Genomic DNA, 17,920 nt, shown 5'->3' with positions numbered 1-17,920 from the left:
GCCGGATCCAGTAGGACAGTCTAAACCACCCCGAGGCCCTGGGGAAGGGCAGGGAGAAGTTGCCAACAGGACGCTGCCAGGACCAAGGGGCCCCGCCCACTGCGAACGTCAGGAGACCGGTGGGCCACGTCCGCTCAGCTCTCCCCACCACCCAACCCCACAGCTACCCGCGACGACCACGGGCTCGAACTCCGGGGCATCCGCACACTCCCTGCCCTCAGCCCCGCTCTCTGCTCCGAGGCCCACGGTCCAGCTCGGGGTCCCCTCCCCAGAGTCGCCCGGGCCCGACGTGCGCACCTCTGCCCTGTGGCTGGAGTCCCCGCCACCAGGCCCGCAGGGCCCGGAAGTTCTCAGCGGGTCCCGGCACCTCCCTCGCAGCCTGGCGCTGCTCCGGCGAGCCCTCCCTCGGCCCGCCGGAAGGTGAGGGCCCCGGGGCTTGGCGGAGCCCCTCGGCCCGCCTGTTTGGAAGTTCGGTCTCCTCTCACCCAGCACAGCACCCCGCCCTGCCGGAAGCGCGCGGCGCGCTCAGACCCTCTCATTCCCGCGTGTTCTCCGGAGACCGGAAGCCCCAGAGGCCACCTCCAGGTGGGCGCGCAGGCAGGACAGGCGAGAGCGCTACGAGGGCGCCCTTTCGCCGCCCAAGGAGTTTCTCGACTAGTTGTGCTCGGGCCTTCAGGCCTCGGAAGGTCCCGGCGTTGCATGTCCGTTTTCACGGCAGTGTCCCATTAAACAGGCGAGGACGCTGAGGTCCCGCGGCAGACTCGGAAACGAACCCAGGTCGAAGTTTCCCGGGCCCTGTCCCCTGCACAGCTGGCCCGCGTGGCACACTAGCTGAGGTCCTTGCATCCCGCTGGCCGCCGGCTCCCAGAAGGTTATCGGCCCCGGCAGTCGCCACGGCACTCACCGCGCTTCCTCCCTCCAAGCGGCGCGGGCGGGCGCGTGAAGCACACTCTTTGTCTGCGGCACTACGGCGTCCCACCCCCACGCCCGCCACGTTCCCCCGCCCCGCCCTCCGGCCGCGCCCAGCCAATGGGGATCGGCGGCAGCGCGCGGCGCCCGGGGCGTTGTCCGCACCTCACGCGCCCATTGGCTGCGCTGTGTGCCCCGCGGAGCGGGAGGGCCGAGGGAGGGGCGCGGTCCGAGGTGAGCGGCCGCCGGTGGCAGGCGGGTGCACGGCGGTGAGGGCTAGCCAGCGGGCCAGCGGCAGCGCAGCGCGGGAGCCGCATTTGGAGCTGCCCCTCCGCCCCGATCTCGGAATCCCGGCGCCGAGCCGGAGGCCAGGCCGAGCCCAGTACAGCACGCAGGGACCCTCGACGGCGGCCGGCCGGGTGAGGGGTCCGGGAAGGAGAAGGAAGAAGAGAAAGCACGGCTTCGCCGGTACCCAGCCATGGCGCTCGACTTCCTGGCTGGATGCGCTGGAGGTAAGGAGGCGTAGGGCTCAGGGGCCGGAGCGAGGCGTCGGGGATGCGGGCCAGCCCAGCTGTGAGCCCTCGGACCGGCGCCTGCCTCCGGCTGAGGTCTCCCGCCGGGAACGCGGAATAACAATGCCCTCTGCGGTCTCGTGGGCGTTAGTCGACTTGGGGCCCCGAGGGCGCCTGGCGCGCGGCGCGCAGGGGCAGGTGTCTTTTCAGTCCGTGGAGGCATGCTGTGGAGGTCTGGGGCTCTGGAGGATGCGCCGCGGCCCCCTGCGCCCTCCCGTAGGTCCCTGGAGCATCCCCCAGCTCTATCCCGCGCCCACTCGGTGCAGGGTCCTTTCCCAGGCGGTCCGGTTGGGAGCGGACCCGACCCGGTTTCCCGCAGCTGTCCGGGCGGGGCCCTCCTTAGTGGACCCGCCTGAACGCCGGCGCCGAGCGAGGCCGGAGCGAGGTCTGCAGTGCAAGCCCTGGGTGCACGCTTTGGCTCGCCTGCCCCTACCTACGCGGTTCCGTGAGCTAGAGGCGGCGGCCAACGCGGTGGGCTTGACACGCCGCGCGAGCAAGCTGGTGCGGGCACCCTCAGTGACGCGGGGGTGGGCGCTAGGGTTTCTTCCCCAGCCTGCGACCGGACCCTCCGACCGTGGGCGTTGGGCACTGCACTTACCTGTCTGACCTTTAGTTTCTCTGCTTTCCCCTTAAAGGTCAGTTTATTCAACAGGTATTAGCGGAGAGCCTGGTTTAGCCCTCAGGAGGTGGCGGGCCCAGCGTGTCAGGCAGAGTATCTGGCTGGTTATCTCATGGCCTGCCCAGTCCATTTGCATCTGAAGGCGGCTGCTTTTCTCCTCAATCACCTGCCCTTGTTCCTCGCTGCTCATCTGCTTGCATTTGACTTTAATACAGCCCTCAGCTACCAGCCCGCAGACAGCCCCTTAGGAAGAGGAGCAGCTGTTGGGCAGTGCCTTGGGCATTTAGCTCAGGGAGCTTCCTCCTAGGCAGAGGAGGCTAGTTGGACAGGTGCATGTCCAGGGCAGTGATGTGTGCCGAAGGGGTTGAAGAACTTCCCAGTCTGTTTCCAATTAGACTTCTGGAAGCTGCTGGAGGAAGAAGCAGCCCAGAGTTTCCTGCAATTTGGTGGGAGATTTCTTCCAAGTCCTGGGTGTGGGTAGAAGGGTAGGGGAAGTGGCCTCTAGGGATCCTGCTTCCAGATACCCAATCCTGTCCCATCAGCTCCCAAGACCCTCCTCTGCACCCTCTACCCACTTTCAACAGATGCTGCGAAGTGGGAGGAGGCAGAGATACACTTCTGCTGGCCAGGACCCACTCCCTTCTCCTGGGGAGGGTGGATTCTTTCCCTTCGGGGTGGGGTTCCTTCTGTAGTTGCAGTCCTTCAATAGAGGTGTCCTGGGAGTCCCTAAGTTTGGGAAAAGAACACTCCTAAGGCCAAGCCTGCTTAGAGACCCTAGCCAACCCGACACATGTGTTGGGTCATCCCTTGGACTCTTCTCAGGCAGGCACCCTGCCTGGAATGCACTTCTGCCCATTCTCACTGAACCTACCAGGGGGAGGTTGTGTACATGTGCTCTGCCTCAGGGCACCAGCAGATCCTGTCCTAGGGTTGGGGGCAAGGTTAGGGTGCAGCACCCTGGCTGTGGTGTAGGCCACCCCCCAGGCCCTGGTCTGCCGTGCAAGCCCTGGGTGCATTGTGCTCACTTACATGGCAACTGTGCAGGCATAGGCCTGAACTTTTCAGGTGACTGAGGATGGAAGTTGGTAGAGAACCTCTCTCTTGATCTCATCCAGCAGAGGAGAAATCTAGGCCCAGAAAGGTGGAGAGACTAGTGAAAATCACAGTGCTTCTCCAGAGGGGCTGGGCCACTGGGGGATGACCCACTGGAAAGGGACCCGTCCTCAGGCTTGCCTTTTGGGCTTCTGGCACCCTAGGCTGCATAGGAACAGGGATCAGGCAGCACAAACACCTTGGGATCTGGTCCCCAAGGTCCCTGGCTGGTCCTTTCTAGTTTGAGTCCCTCCCATCATGGAGGTCAAGAGTAGGAGATGGCAGTGCTTCCCTCTGTGGGTCCTGATGCACATACTCCTGAAGGAGGATGGTGTGTCCCCTTCAACAGGCCCACTTGAGATGAATGTGTGAGCTGATTGGCCTAGGGATGGGCCAGGGGAGGCAGAGTAGGCACTTTGATGGGCAGGTTCCTAGGACCCTGCATAGTGCAAGGGTGAGACTGTCTCCCTTCCCCAGAGAGGGGATCTGCCCCAGATGGGCAGTAGGGATGGGGCATGGGCAGGAGGAGGCACAGAGAAGTACTCAATTACACGAGGAGCACTGATCTGTCATTCTGATGCCTCATCCCACCACCAGGTGCCAGAGCGACAGGGGTCTCTCTCCTCCCCTGGAGGAACATGGAGTGGGGGTTGTTCCTGAGAGTCAGCTTTTTTTTTTTTTTTTTTTTTGCCGTTGGTGGGATACATGGGATTAAACCCAGGGCCGCTTTAACACTGAACTGCATTCTCAGCCACCCCACCGTTTTTTGTATTATTTATTTTAAACTTTTTTAAAAATATATTTTTTAGTTGTTGATGGACCTTTATTTCATTCATTTACTTACATATGGTGCTGAGAATGGAACCCATTGCCTCTCACATCTGCTGGGCAGGTGCTCTACCAGTGAGCCACAATCCCAACCCTTCTTTTAAACTTTTGAGACAGGGTTTCTCTAAATTGCTTGGGGGGGCCTCACTGAGTTGCTGAGGCCGGCTTTGAACTTGTAATCCTCCTGCCTCAGCCTCCAAGATGCTGGGATTACAGGCGTGGACCACCCCCGCCCCCAGCTAAAACAGCTTTTCGGAATTGGGAGACTGGGTTCACTTTTTCTGGGGGGCTATCAAGGGAAGTGGTGAGGCAGGGCTTCCTGGCTCTCAAGGGGACTGTGAGGTGAAAAGGGTAAGACCGGAGACCCTGATGGAGACAGACCCCACCTTCCACGCTCTTCCCATTGGGGGAGGTTCTGGTGAGAGGTCCAGCCCTCACAACTAAGGACATGCAGGCAGGTAAGTGGAGAAAGTAGGAATGGGGTGCCAGTGCTTAGAGCTAGGGCCTCTCATCAGAGGTAGCAACCTGCCCTCTTCACCCCATCCCAGAGGTGACTAAGGCTGTTGCTAGCATCTGGGTAAGTCTGGGGTCAGAGGCATGACCAGCTACCCACAGGAAAGGAACCCCACTGCTGGGTCCAGCTAGAGGGACAGGAAGGTCAAGTGGCACCTACAGGAGACTAGGTTTCCAGGTACAGCCCACGTGAACAGCTTCTAGTACTAGGATTTATAAATTCTGAAAATTCACAGCAGGGGCTGGGATTGTAGCTCAGTGATAGAGAACTTGCTTAGCATGTGTGCAGACCTGGGATACATCAGCATCCAAAAAATAAATAAGTAAATACAGTAAAAAAGCAATCCCCCCAAAACAGAGATTCAGAGCATGAAGTGAAAAAGAGAGTGGCTCTAGCTGGGGGGGGGGGGGTTGCTCACCGTCATCTCAACTATTTGGGAGGCAGAGGCAGAAGGATTGCAAGTTCAAGGCCAGCCTGGGCAACTTAGCACGATCCTATCTTAAAATAAAAAATGAAAGAAAAAATAAAGCAGGGGGCTGGGGATGTGGCCCAGCGCTAGAGCCTTTGCCTAACCCGGATGAGGGCCTGGATTCCATCCTCAGTACTGGGGGCAGAGGGGGGGGGGCAGATCTCACAGAAGAAAAAAGGATGCCCGAAGGACCAGAAACAGATGAAAGTCAGGAGGGAAGAGTTTGGTGGAATGTTGGGGGCTCCAGAAGGAGGAAAGGAGCAGGTCTGGAAATGATGGACATGATAGATAAATAATAGTGGAGATTTTCCCTGCGTGGGGAAAATCTATAGTGAAAGGGTGGGTGGAGTTCCAGACAGGTTGTTAAAGGAGACTCAGCCTGGGTATCCCCTGCTGACATTCTCCTAATATGCAGAGAAGATTGCAGAGGTGGACTCAGTGGTAGAGTACTTGGCTAGCACGTGAGGCCTTGGGTTTGATTCTCAGCACCACAAATAAATAAATAAAAATCCATTGATAACTAAAAAAACATTTTAAAAAATGATTGCAGAGGTAAATAGTTTGTGACAAAGAAACACACTGGCGGGGCTGGGGATGTGGCTCAAGCGGTAGCGCGCTTGCCTGGCATGCGTGTGGCATGCGTGCGGCCCGGGTTCGATCCTCAGCACCACATGCAAAACAAAGATGTTGTGTCCACCGAGAACTAAAAAATAAATATTAAAATTCTCTCTCTCTCTCTCCCCCCTCTCTTCTCTCTTTAAAAAAAAAAAAACAAAAAAAAACCACACTGACAACAGATCTCTCACCTACAGCACTGAAGGCCTGAAGGTGGAGGGAACCCTTACTGCCTGCACCCAGAAGTCTTCACCAGAGCATAGTGTCAAGAAATGTATCTTGCAAATGAGCAAGAATTCAGAGGAGCTGGAGCTCAGTGGTAGAGCACTTGCCTAGCCTGGCAAGGCCCCGGTTCCATCCCCAGGGCCACAAAGAAGAGTTCAGAGGGCATTTGCCCTGTGTATTTTATCTGAGAGAAGTAACCAAGAAAGGCTCCAGCAGAACGGCAGTTGATTGGAGCAGAAACCAAAACAGGAGGAGAGAGAATGCCGGGAACTGTGAGGTTCCCTGGTTTACAGGCTCACATCAGTAGAAGGTGGCAGGGTGGGGCTGAAAGGGGCACAGAGAGCCTTGGGGTGATGGGTGCTTGCCTTGTTCTCTGTAATGATTAGAAGTGTTAGACATAAAAATAAACCCTCTGTTGGACTTAGAAATTAAAAAAGGAAGAGGATAAACAGGACAGGACTGGAGATGTAGCTCTGTGGTAGTGCAAGTACACTAGTTCAGCCGTGCGAGGCTCTGGGTTCCATCCCCAGTCGTGCAGAACATTAAAAATAGAACAGGGGCTAGAGCTGGAGCTCAGTGGTAGAGCGCTTGCCTAGCACATGTGAGGCACAGGGTTTGATCCTCAGCACCACATAAAAATAAAAATAAAAAGGTATTGTGTCCATCTACTATAAAAATTAAAGGGCTGGGGATGTGGCTCAAGCGGTAGCACACTTGCCTGGCATGCGCATGGCACTAGTTTCAATCCTCAGCACCACATAAAAATAAAATTAAGATGTGTCCACCGAAAACTAAAAAATAAAATAATAAAAATTTTCTCTCTCTCTTAAAAAAAAATTTAAAAACCAGAAGAATAAATAGTAATTTCCCAAACCTGCAAAAATGGTTCAGAAAAGGAAAAGAAGTAAAATAAACCATTTGCATAAAATAGGATGGCATAATGTGGATCTTTCAGTTGTTTTGATGAAATCTGAGACGGCTTCAGATTGGGTTGGGAAGTGGTCCAGTTACAGGTTGTTTATAAGAAACATCTAAAACAGCAGCAAGAAGAGGTTCAGAGTTAAGAGGTGGACAAAACTCTACCAGGCCAAATAGGAAGCAGGCCTGGCAGGGTAGTACCAGAAGCACCCTGAGGACCACAGCATGGAACGGGAGAAGAGGACATCATGTCAAGATAAAGCACAGTTTGAGAAGTAGATATGTAGTGGCTCCATTAACCTTCGGGCATCAGCTGGCAAAATGGCCAGCTCTCCTGCTGGGCATGGTGGTGCACACCCATAATCCCAGCAGCTCAGGAGGCTGAGGCAGGAGGATTGCAAGTTCAAAGCCAGTCTCAGCAACTTAGCAAGGCCTTAAACAACTCAGTGAGACCATGTCTCTAAAATACAAAATAGGGCTGGGTACATGGTTCAGTGGTTAAGAGCCTCTGGCTCCAATGCCCTGTACCAAAAAAAAAAAAAAAAAAAAAAAAAACAATATATGGCCATCTCTCTGGAGACAGCAGGACAGCAGTGGGGAGGAGGCCCCAGGGCCAGAGGGTTCAGGTTTGAATTCTGGTTCATCACTCACTCGCTCTGTGCCAGGAACATTCTCTGTGCCTCATATTCTTCATCTATAAAATGGCTTAATTGTCCTTTATCAGGAATGGGAGTGGAAAAATTAGAATATGAACATATTAAGAAGTGTAACTAGGAGATCGAATGTTACTGTTTGTTACTTAGCAAATGTTAGCTCCTTTTTTGGCAGTACTGAACCCAGGGGTGCTCTACCACTGAGCTACATCCTCAGCCCTTTTTATTTATTATTTTGAGACAGGGTCTCACTAAGTTGCAGTCTTCCTGCCTCCTGCCTGAGTTGCTGGGATTACAGGCATGTGACATCATGCTGGGCCAGTGTCAACTCTCTTATTTATTTATTTAAAGATGTTTGTTTATTTTTTTTTTAATTTTTTTAGTTGTTGATATAGATCCTTTTATTAATTATTTATATGTGGTGCTGAGGATCGAACCCAGTGCCTCACACATGCTAGGCAAGCGCTCTGCCACTGAGCCACAGCTCCAGCCCCTGTTTATTTTTTTTAATTGTAGTTGCACACAATAACTTTATTTATATGTGGTGCCGAGGATCGAACCCAGGGCCTCGCAAGTGCTAGGTGAGTGCTGTGCAGCTGAGCCACAACCCCAGCCCCTGGTGTTGACTCTTAATGATACAAATACAGTATTAGCAACAAAGCACATGCTTCCCCCACCCCACCTTGTTGTGCTGAGATGGAACTCAGGGCTTCTTGCAGGGTTTTTTTTTTTAAGTTTAGTCAGACACAATACTTCTATTTATTTATTTTTATGTGGTGCTGAGGATTGAACCCAGGGCCTTACACATGCTAGGCGAGCGCTCTACCGCTGAGCCACATCCCCAGCCCCACAAATGGAGAATCTTAACAGGTTTACACACAAGGTTCTAGGGAAGTGTGAGAGTTGGCATCAGTTGTTTGACCTTGAGGAGCCTCAGTTTCTCCTGTGAAATGGGGTAACCAAGCTGTTGTGGTAGTCATGTTGAGATTCAGGAGTGATGTTGAGATTTGGACTGGAGCAGTGTTTCTGAGCCGTGTTGGAGGGGTGAACTTTATCCTTATAGCGGGGCTGAATTTTTGGCAGGCCCTGAACTAATATGTAACCAAGCATGACCACAAAGTCACAAGATGCCTCCCTAGGCTTGAGGTGGCTCCGACTCAGGGAAAGAGCAGAGGTGTCAGTTACACCTACTTCACTGCAGACAGTTCCGTGGCCTGTCCCCCTGTTTGATCGTTTAATCTCTGTGATGGCCCTCAGGGAGACAGATGCTCATCACCTGCTCAGGTGAGGAGAGTGAGGCTCAGACACTGAGTCCTTGGTGAATGTGCATGCTAAGTAGCAGAGGGAAAGTTCAAGTCTGGGTCACAGGCTGACCCCAAATTCCAGCATCCCTGGAGTGAGCTGCCCAAGCCAGAGGTGTATAGGGCAGTGGACATCCTAGAAACACTGTGGGTAGCATCAGGGCAGCTTGGTCCGCTGCCCAGACCCCTCAACTGCAGTGTGGGGCAAGGAAAGGGACTCTAGCCTCCAGCTGGAAGATGCAGGTTTGGCCTTGGGAACCCCACCCCACACACGCCACCAGACAGGATGGCAGGAGCTCACAGGGTGTGCCTGGAGCCCCACGGGCACACAGTCAGTGTCCCCTTCCTCCCAGCAGCTACTGCCCAGTTCTCCTTGTCAGATCCCCATCCCCAAGGTTCTGGGGCATTTGCTCACAAGTACACGTTTCTTCTTCCAGGTGTGGCAGGCGTGCTTGTGGGACACCCATTTGACACCGTCAAGGTGAGTCTCTGTCACTCTTGGTTCTCAGGCCCTCATGGAGGCACAGATGTTGGAAAGAGGCTGCAGCGTTACAACCTCAGGAACGAATCTGAGGGCATCCCAGGGGCTTTAGAAGAAGATAGCAGGCAAGTTCTCCAGACACCTGGGAGGGCAGCTGCTTCCCACCCACCTAGCCGACTTCCTTCTGGGCTCTTCTTCCATTTCCCAGCTGGGGCTGAACCACAAGTTGAGTTCATGGCCAAGTTCATTCTTGGGCTTGGCCAGCTGAGATTGCTGAAGGGCAGGTTTCTTCTCACTCAGAATGAATTCAGATATTTTCCTGAAAGAAAAGTTGAAGGAGGTGCGGTGGAGCCAGCCTATGATCCTAATGACCTGGGAGGCTGAGGCAGGAGGATCTTGAGTTCCAGGACAGCCTCGGCAACATCGAAAGACCCTATCCCCCCATCCCCCCAAAAAAGAAGTCGGTTTGTAGCTCAGTGACAGAGTGCTTCCAGAACATGCACATGGCCCTGGGTTCAGTCCCCAGTACTGCAAAAGAAGAGTCGAGGGAGAACATGTAGAAATACTGAGAAGTCAAACCTGTCAGCTTTCCAGTGAACATGGTCTTCACAGAGCAGTGATGTTCATACTTGAGAAACTGAATCAGAACTAAGGGACTGTTTCCAGCGCTGGTGTTCACCTGTGCAGTGTCTGTGGCCAAAAACCTAAGGTACATCCCATGTGCGGCTTGCTCTGGGAACGGGTCTGGGGCAGGCACTCCCTTGAGCTGGGCCCCATGCCTGGATCAACTGGAGTTCCGGTTCTCAGACACCAGGACAGAAACCAAGCAAACCCATGTCCTCCCGGAACTTCACCAGCTTTTGCCCTGCGGGTGGGGATTTGTGTTCTCATGCTGACCCGAGTCAGCACCCTCCCCTGCCGTCTTCCCAGGGGCCCAGGCAGGCTGCAGCGGCAGGATGGTGTTCTGCACCTTCTACACTTGCTGCAAACACTGAACTTGGTCTTTCCCAACAGGAAGGCAGAGTTGGAGGCAAGACACGTCATCCTGAGCTGGGATGGGTGGACTTCCTGGTTCCATTTTTTCAGTGAACCAGGTGTTTGTTGGCAAAGGAAATAACTTGTTAATTTCAGGCTGGCATTTCTTCCAGTGCCGGCAGGAGGGCCTGGCTTTATGTACTGGCTTTGACCTTAAAAAGTTCTGTCCCTGGTCCAGGCCTCCCCTGCCAGCCCATTTGCCCCCTGACCTCGGGGTAGTCACTTCCCCGAGCGAGACCCAGATGTCCCCCTATGCAAAACGAGGGGTTGGATGAGATCATTAGGGGCCAGACTCATGCTGCCCAGTGCTTGTCAGGATGATTTGTGTGGGATTAAATGCAAGCTCTGAAAAGCCCAGTCCTCCACCTGTTGTAGGCAAATCTGGGGAGAAGGCTAGAGGGCCAGGCTTTCTTGGTAAGCAGGGGCCCCGAGTCTCCTGCATGGGCCTGCTGTGAGTGAGGCCACTGCCTGCCCACGCTCTACTGGCCAGCCCTGGCCAGCCCATGCCACGGAGCTGCCCATAGGCCAGAGCAGCCCAGGACAGCCTGGCAGTGTCCATGTTACACTGTGTTTGTATCTTACGGTCATGTGTCTCCAGTGCCTCTTGCTGTGTCCAGCCAACCAGTACCTTGGCCTCTCCTCAGCCTGTGTCACAGAGGCCAGGCCTGGAAGCGCTGACTCGTCTGGGCCTGGCCAGAGAATCTGCAGGCTCCCACTCATCCCAGGTGGTCCCTGTCAGGCTTGGGAGCCTCCTAGGTATTCTGAGTTGCTGAGCCCAGGGAGACCCTGTACCTCTCACACGCAGGAGCCTCTGTGCTGTCACCACCCCTCCCTGGAACAGAGGATGGCCAATGAGAAAATCATTTGCACCTTTTTTTCTTTTTCTTTTTGCCACTGTGGCCCATGGCATCACATTTGGGCCAAACTACCTTTAAAAGCTAAGCTTTTTATTATGTTGGGGAGCCAGCCTGTCCTCAGGGATCATCCTGTGCCCTCTAGTCCCACCATGACCACTTGCTGCTGTGCTGGGCCTATCCAGGGACCGCATCCTTGGCTCCCTGTAGTGGGCTTTTGCAGCTTTCCAGTGTGGAAGTTAAGCACTCTTCATTAAAAGAAAATTGGGAAACCAGCCAGGCTGGTTTTACACACACTGTCGGCAGGGCCTGGCTCTGAGGGCATGTGATATTTTTAAAATGTGTTTTAATCATCAGGTGCATACACTCAGTTTAGCTTTCTATTACAAAAGTAACATACTCTGCAAAAACAACTTTAACCCTAACCCTACATCCTGCACTGCCCTCCCCACTGCCCCGTGGCTGCTCTGAAAAGCAGCAGTGGTGCAGCCCCTCGGCAGCCCCCGGCAGTCCCTTGGCAGCAGGCTCCTGCTCACTGCTGCTCCGGGTGCCTTTTTAACTGGCCTGAGTGGCCACCACCCAGCAATAGCACATGGCCAGTCCCTGGAGGCCCCTGGACCTCTGCTCCTATATCCGTCACCTACAGGATCCACTACTCTAACTCCCGATGTCACAGGCCCCTTTCATATAGCTGGAGCCTTGCTTGGGAACACGTGAGGGAGACTACTGAGCTCCCTGTTGGCCCACACTGTCCCATGCCTGGGACATTCATACTTCATTCCTCCAGGTTCAGTTATTCTCTGTCACACCCAGAACCACAGCCAGTCCTCAGGCATGACCCTTCCCACATAGTTTTGTGCAAAGGTAGTTTTCTGCCCTACTGCATCGGACATGACACTGTCCCCAAAGTAGTGATGGCCACCCCAGGGCAGGGGAGGGGTGGTGGGAGGCTGGCTGAGGGGCTCCGCACCTGGATGTGATGTTGACATTTTGTGTTCTTTAATGCCTTTGCTGTCTGAGCTAGGGGCCATCTGAAAGTAGCAAAGTAACTTTGTTGCAGATGAGTGGAAGCTTCACCCGGAGCGCTAGTGAGTACAGACCAGGCGGTCCTCCTCGTCGCTCACCCAGGCCTGTGCCCGCACCCCACCCCCAGAGTTCCCCAGGCCTGGCAGGGGCAGGAAGGGCATGAGGCAAGTTGGGCCCAGCACAGGTCCTGGGCTGGGGGCTCGGGTGGGGCTGGTGGAGAAAAATCAGCCCCCTCTGAATCGGGGGCTCTTGTGTGTGCGGGGGGTCTCCCAGGCCTGGGGGAGCTGGGAGCCTCTTGGACTTGTGTGCAAATGCCCACTTTCGTCTGCCACTTCCTTCAATCCTCAGAGGAGCTCCTGTCACCCCAAGACGTGAAGAGCCTCAGCTCTAGGTGTTCTAGGACTTGGACCAGATTTCACTCCCAGACAGTGAGGGCTTCTTCCAGACCCAGGTCAACACCAAGAGCTGGGCTGACCTAAGCTTGACATCCCAGCTGCTGGGCCTGGGCACTCAATGGTGCCTGTGTCCTGCAGATACTTAAAGACAGCCCAGATGTCAGTGAGGCTGACCCAAGGAAGGGACGGTGCTGCTTCACATCAGTTCTGCTGAGAGCCCGCAGTGCCAGTGTCGAGGGCTTCAGGAGAAGCAGAGGTGCCCTGGAGACCCAGAACACTGAAGGGAAAGACACTCGCCTCGCAGGGCACCAGCCGAGCTGCAGTGCCTGGTGTTAGTATGGGTTAGAATTCAAGGAGGGGTTTTGCTTTTCTGCTCTGAAAATTGCTCCCCTCCCTGCCAAGTCCTGGCAGAGAGCTGGGCATCAGGGTAGGAAGGGTGCTGGGGCGAGTCGGCGCCAGGGGCATGCCACTGCCAGCTGCTCCGGCCACTGGGGGCCTGTGTGCAGAGGTGGTACAGTTTTTCCTAACAGGACTCTCTGTGGTGCACTGACCAGTGGGGAGACCCACCTGTTGTGGTGGAGAGCTGGAAAGGCTTCGAGGAAGCCTGGCTTTCCCTGGGAGGGTGCTCCCCTGCTACACCCCTGACCTGCCCTCACCCTCCCCAGCACTGCTTGCGTCCTTAGAGAGGACAGCCGTGACCATGCTTCAGAACATTGCTGAGCATCCGTCTTCCCGTTTTGGAATTGGGACCCCCGGCAGTGCCCAGAGATAATGGGTGTGACGCACCTGCTCCCCAAGCCCTGGCTATGATAAAGACTATTTCCGAGTCAGATCTAGGGAACCCACTCCTGAGAGTATGATGTGACCTAGTTTTCCCAGCCCCGTGAGGCGGATTCCAAGTTCAGGAAACGCCCCTCCCCCTGTGCCGGGTAGAGCCTGTGAATGAGCAGAGATAAGCTCTTGACAAAGACTGCTTTGACTGGAGGAGGCAAGCCCCAGAATTGCTGCCATGGGTCCCCAAGGAGGCTCTCAGCTGTTTTCCTGTCACTACTATTAACTTGTGACCACAGTTCTCACAAGGACCCAAGCAATAGTGCAGCCCATGCCCATTGCCCTGAGGCCCGCCAGGGAGGAGAGCCAGCTACGGGTCATGAGGTTGGGAACTCCTTTGGCCCTGGCCATAGTTTGGGATGACAGGTGTCACCTGGACAATAGGTTGGTCCCAGGAGACAGTTCATGTCCCACTCTAGCATACTGTGCAATAGTGGCAAAAACAAGGGGCTTGTCTCAGTTGGAGGTCTTGGGGACCTCTGTCCCACCTACAGCTAGCTGTCCCTGTAGCAGTATCCTCCCTTGAAGAGGCGTGAACACCTGGCTCTGCCCTGCCTTAGAATCCCCAAAGCCACAGAAGGCTACTAGTTCCTGCGCCCTGTGTTGGGCCGCCTTGGGAGGCCTCCCTGGGCAGTTGTGAGCACTGAGCCAGGGGACTGGGTGCTCTGGTCCCCTGCTTGCCTGCCTCTTACCAGACTCTGTCCTTTCAGGTACGACTTCAGGTGCAGAGTGTGGAGAAGCCCCAGTACCGAGGGACCCTACACTGTTTCCAGACCATCATCAAGCAGGAGAGTGTGAGTGGCCAGGGCAGTTGTAATGTAGGGTTGAGAAGCCACCACCCCAGACCAGAGTGCCAGAAAACAACACCAGGGTGACTAAGGGGCATGAAGACTTTGGAAATATAAAATCATGTTATGCTGAGGACTTTGCTTCAAATAAAATTCTGCTTGGAGCCGGGTGTGGTGGTGCACACCTACAGTCCCAGCCATGTTCAGCTACCCTGGAGGCTGAGGCAGGATCCGTTGAGACCAGCCTGGGCAACATCGTGGTACCCTGTCTCGAGAAAAGGAAAAAAACACTACAGTGGTCATGTGGTCCCAGCAGCTCTGGAGCCTGGAGCAGGGTCATCTCAAGTTCAAAGCAACTTAGCCCTGTCTCAAAATAAAAAGGGCTGGGGATGTGGCTCAGTGGTTGAGTGTCAATCCCCAGTACCCACAAAAAAACAGTAACAATAACAATTCTGCTGGTCCTCATGAACCTGGGGTGGGCTAGACTGCCACTGGCCGTGTGGAGAGTCTGTGCAGGTAGGCTGGGCAGCACGTGGTCCCCAGGCAGGCACAACAGCACTGCCCGCCCTGATGGCATGTATCTCTGTCTCCACAGGTGCTGGGCCTTTACAAGGGCCTGGGCTCGCCGCTCATGGGGCTCACCTTCATCAACGCGCTCGTGTTCGGGGTGCAAGGCAATACTCTCCGGGCCCTGGGCCAGGACTCACCGCTGAACCAGTTCCTGGCTGGCGCGGCTGCGGGCGCCATCCAGTGCGTCATCTGCTGCCCCATGGAGCTGGCTAAGACTCGGCTGCAGCTGCAGGACGCCGGTCCAGCCCGTACCTACAAGGGCTCGCTGGACTGCCTGGCGCAGATCTACCAGCGCGAGGGCGTGCGCGGCGTCAACCGGGGCATGGCGTCCACGCTGCTGCGGGAGACGCCCAGCTTCGGCGTGTACTTCCTCACCTACGACGTGCTCACGCGCATGCTAGGCTGCGAGCCTGGCGACCGCCTGCTCGTGCCCAAGCTGCTGCTGGCCGGCGGCGTGTCGGGCATCATGTCCTGGCTGTCCACCTACCCGGTGGACGTGGTCAAGTCGCGGCTGCAGGCCGATGGGCTGCGGGGCGCCCCGCGCTACAGCGGGATCCTTGACTGCGTGCGCCAGAGCTACCAGGCTGAGGGCTGGCGCGTCTTCACGCGAGGGCTGGCCTCCACGCTGCTGCGCGCCTTCCCCGTCAACGCTGCCACCTTTGCCACCGTCACCGTGGTTCTCAGCTACGCCAGAGGAGAGGAGGCCCGGCCTGAGGGCGAGGCCGCGCCAGCTGCCCCCACAGGGCCCGCCCTGGCCCAGCCCTCCAGCCTGTGATGCCCCTCCCGCCCTGGGGCCAGGCCACTCTGCAGAGACCCCACAGACATCAGGCCGCCCCTTGCAATGTCAGGTTGAGAAGCCATCACCCCAGACCAGAGTGCCAGAAAACAATGTTGTCAGGGTGACTAAGGGCATGAAGACTAAGGGCCAGTCTCAAGCCTGGGCCAGCACTCCATCAGACCCGGGTTCAGTTCCCTCATCAGCTTGACCTGAACCGTGAATCACTCCTCCGGCCTCGGTCTTCTCACCTGAGATGGGACCCTCTTGTCTACATGTGTCAGCCAGGAAGGTCAGAGATGGTGCCCGAGCCGTCTAGCACCAGGACTGCCCGAGTTGGTGTCTGGACCTGGAACTTACTCCAAAACCCCACCAACACTCCAGCCCTGCTCCCAGATCCGCTCTTCCTGCTCTTGCCCTGCAGGTTACCTGTGGGATCTGTGATTGACAGGCTGCCCAGGGAAGATTTGACCTCCTCTGTATTGGGACAGGTGGTGGCTTGGAGCTTCTGGCATGGCACAACCAGGTGCTCTACCATTGTGCCAGCCTTTCCATATGACAGCTCAGAGTACCCTAGCAGCTGCCCTTCCTACTGTAGGGTGACCTGGGGCCTTGGCAGGAAGTCTGCTGGAGTCTCCTTGTCAGCGGAAGAACCGGTTGGGGAAAGAGACAGGCAGTGAGAAGTCTCAACAGTTAAATTGGTACAGCAGCTCGGCATGTGGCACACAACTTTAATCCCAGTGCCTCAGGAAGCTGAGGCAGGAGGATCTCAAGTGTGAGCCCACCCTCAGCAATTTAGTAAGGCCCTGTCTCAAAACAAACAAAAAATGACGTAGCTGTAATCAGGAGACGTCCTTTCACCGAGACCTCAGGGTTCCTGTCTGCAAATGGGGGCAGAGGTCAGTTGATATCTGGGTTTATGGGTCACTACCACCATCAAGGATTCCCCAGAGTTTGTAGAGGCTTGGCCAGAGAGTGGCATGGGATCCCTTCCAGAGGCTGGGCAGCTTGGCTCGTGGAGTGGAAGTTCCATGTCTGCTCCCAGCAAATGGTACCCGCCAGCCAGTCTCCTCAGTGCTTGGTGTCCCTGTGAGGGACAGAAGGGCTTGTTAGTGGGCACAGGCAAGGCCAGTGCGGGTCCTTTCACTCTGAGGAATGTTAACTCCCCAAAGGAGGCAGACTGCTCGGTGAGGACCCCAGCTCAGTACAGCCTCGTGTTATTGTATAGAAACCAAGGGAATAAAGTGCTGATGGTTTTGTAAGTGAGGGACTTTTGTGGACTGTGGGAGGGGCTTTGTCCTCTGGATCTCCCTGCCGGTGGGGCTCAGTGGTCTGGGTGCTGCCTCCCCCCCCCCCCAGCAGCCCTGGCAACGTGACCTGGGGCAGGTTAAGGCTTCAAATGAGCACCTGTTTCCTCCCCTGCAAAGTGTGAAGCTCGAGTTAGTGCCCTGGGATGTTTTCCTAGCTAAGGGAGGCCTGTGGTGGGGACACTGCCAGCAGGGAAGGGCAGGGGCGTGCCTAGAAGAGGGATGTCTCAGTGGAGCCATTGCTCACATTAACCCTGGCAACTAGTGCATGGTGGGACCTAGCCCAGCCCAAGCGCCTGGAGGGCTTCCTGGAAGGTCGGCTAAAGTTAGCCTCTGCCTGCTGTGACCCCGCCAGCCCTGGAGGCCCTTCCTTCCAAGGCTGAACCAACAAGCTGAGCCCCCAACACCATAGGGGAGAGCCCTGCTCTCCTGTGCCCTAAAGATACCTAGTGCCCACCACCAGCCTGTGGAGCTTGCCCAATGTTTGGGGCTTCAGTGTCCAGATGAAAATCTCCCCACCTCTCGTGAAGCTTGGGTGGCTGCATGTCCCTGACCAGCCAGTGAGGGGAACTTCCAGTTGGTGCCTGGGGCTTCTGAGAAAGCTGCTTGTGGTCCTTGTGCCTGCAGCCCATCCTGTGACCCCTGACTCCTGACCCTGCTCTCTTCCTACTCAAGTGGGGACAGGGTACCTGGGGGTGCAGGGGAGACTGGCCCTGGGAGTGTGGAAGGCCAGCCAGGGCCCTATGTTCAATGCACTGTCCTGGGTTTCTCCATCACACATGTCACAGGCAGTGGTACACAGCTGTGTGGCATCCAACAGCATGGCAGATTTCACCCAGAGAAGTGACAGGACCTGATTTGTGCTTTGAAGACCCCATGGGAAATCGAGAAACAATGGGCCATGGGGACAAAGGAGCAGGTGGGTGTGGACAGAGGCCCTTAAGAAAGGGCATTGCTGGGCAGCTGTCTCTGGGACCAGGGGTTGGGGTGGGGCTTAGAGCCTGCAGGGGCAGAGAGCAAAGGACAGGCCCCGCCCAGGGTTCAGGCAAAGAGGTCACCCCCACCCCATGGGTTTCGGGGGAACTCGGAGTCTGAAGCCTGGACGGTGCCTGTCTCTCCAGGGCTGGGGGCCAGGCCCTGCTC

The 17,920-nt window shown here is 55.9% G+C and overlaps 1 protein-coding gene across 6 annotated transcripts; it reads left to right on the top strand.

Annotated features, from left to right (window-relative positions):
* The first annotated feature begins 1,155 nt into the window (after positions 1 to 1,155).
* On the top strand, positions 1,156 to 16,542 carry SLC25A29 (solute carrier family 25 member 29). Of its 6 annotated transcripts, XM_081292035.1 has the most exons (8): positions 1,158 to 1,421; positions 9,153 to 9,196; positions 9,783 to 9,905; positions 12,146 to 12,275; positions 12,460 to 12,562; positions 12,645 to 12,837; positions 14,048 to 14,131; positions 14,721 to 16,542. In XM_081292035.1, exon 8 carries the CDS (start codon positions 14,757 to 14,759, stop codon positions 15,468 to 15,470), a length of 714 nt encoding a protein of 237 aa, XP_081148161.1. In that variant the 5' UTR covers positions 1,158 to 1,421; positions 9,153 to 9,196; positions 9,783 to 9,905; positions 12,146 to 12,275; positions 12,460 to 12,562; positions 12,645 to 12,837; positions 14,048 to 14,131; positions 14,721 to 14,756; the 3' UTR covers positions 15,471 to 16,542. The 6 variants fall into 6 exon arrangements, with proteins under 6 accessions (XP_081148157.1, XP_081148161.1, XP_081148158.1 ...); XM_081292032.1 differs by lacking the exon at positions 9,783 to 9,905; XM_081292034.1 differs by lacking the exons at positions 9,783 to 9,905; positions 12,460 to 12,562.
* Positions 16,543 to 17,920: the final 1,378 nt, after the last annotated feature.

The sequence above is a fragment of the Spermophilus citellus genome, assembly GCF_964194105.1.
Source record: "Spermophilus citellus genome assembly, chromosome: 4".
Classification (NCBI taxonomy): domain Eukaryota; kingdom Metazoa; phylum Chordata; class Mammalia; order Rodentia; family Sciuridae; genus Spermophilus; species Spermophilus citellus.
This window is presented reverse-complemented; position numbering and strand designations above follow the sequence as displayed.

Excerpts from the sequence above, each read along its gene's own strand:
- SLC25A29 (XM_081292031.1), top strand. The coding sequence starts at position 1,388 with ATGGCGCTCGACTTCCTGGCTGGATGCGCTGGAG. Across the intron at positions 1,422-9,152 it reads CCTGGCTGGATGCGCTGGAG|GTGTGGCAGGCGTGCTTGTG; the intron begins GTAAGGAGGCGT and ends TTCTTCTTCCAG. Across the intron at positions 9,197-14,047 it reads ACCCATTTGACACCGTCAAG|GTACGACTTCAGGTGCAGAG; the intron begins GTGAGTCTCTGT and ends CTGTCCTTTCAG.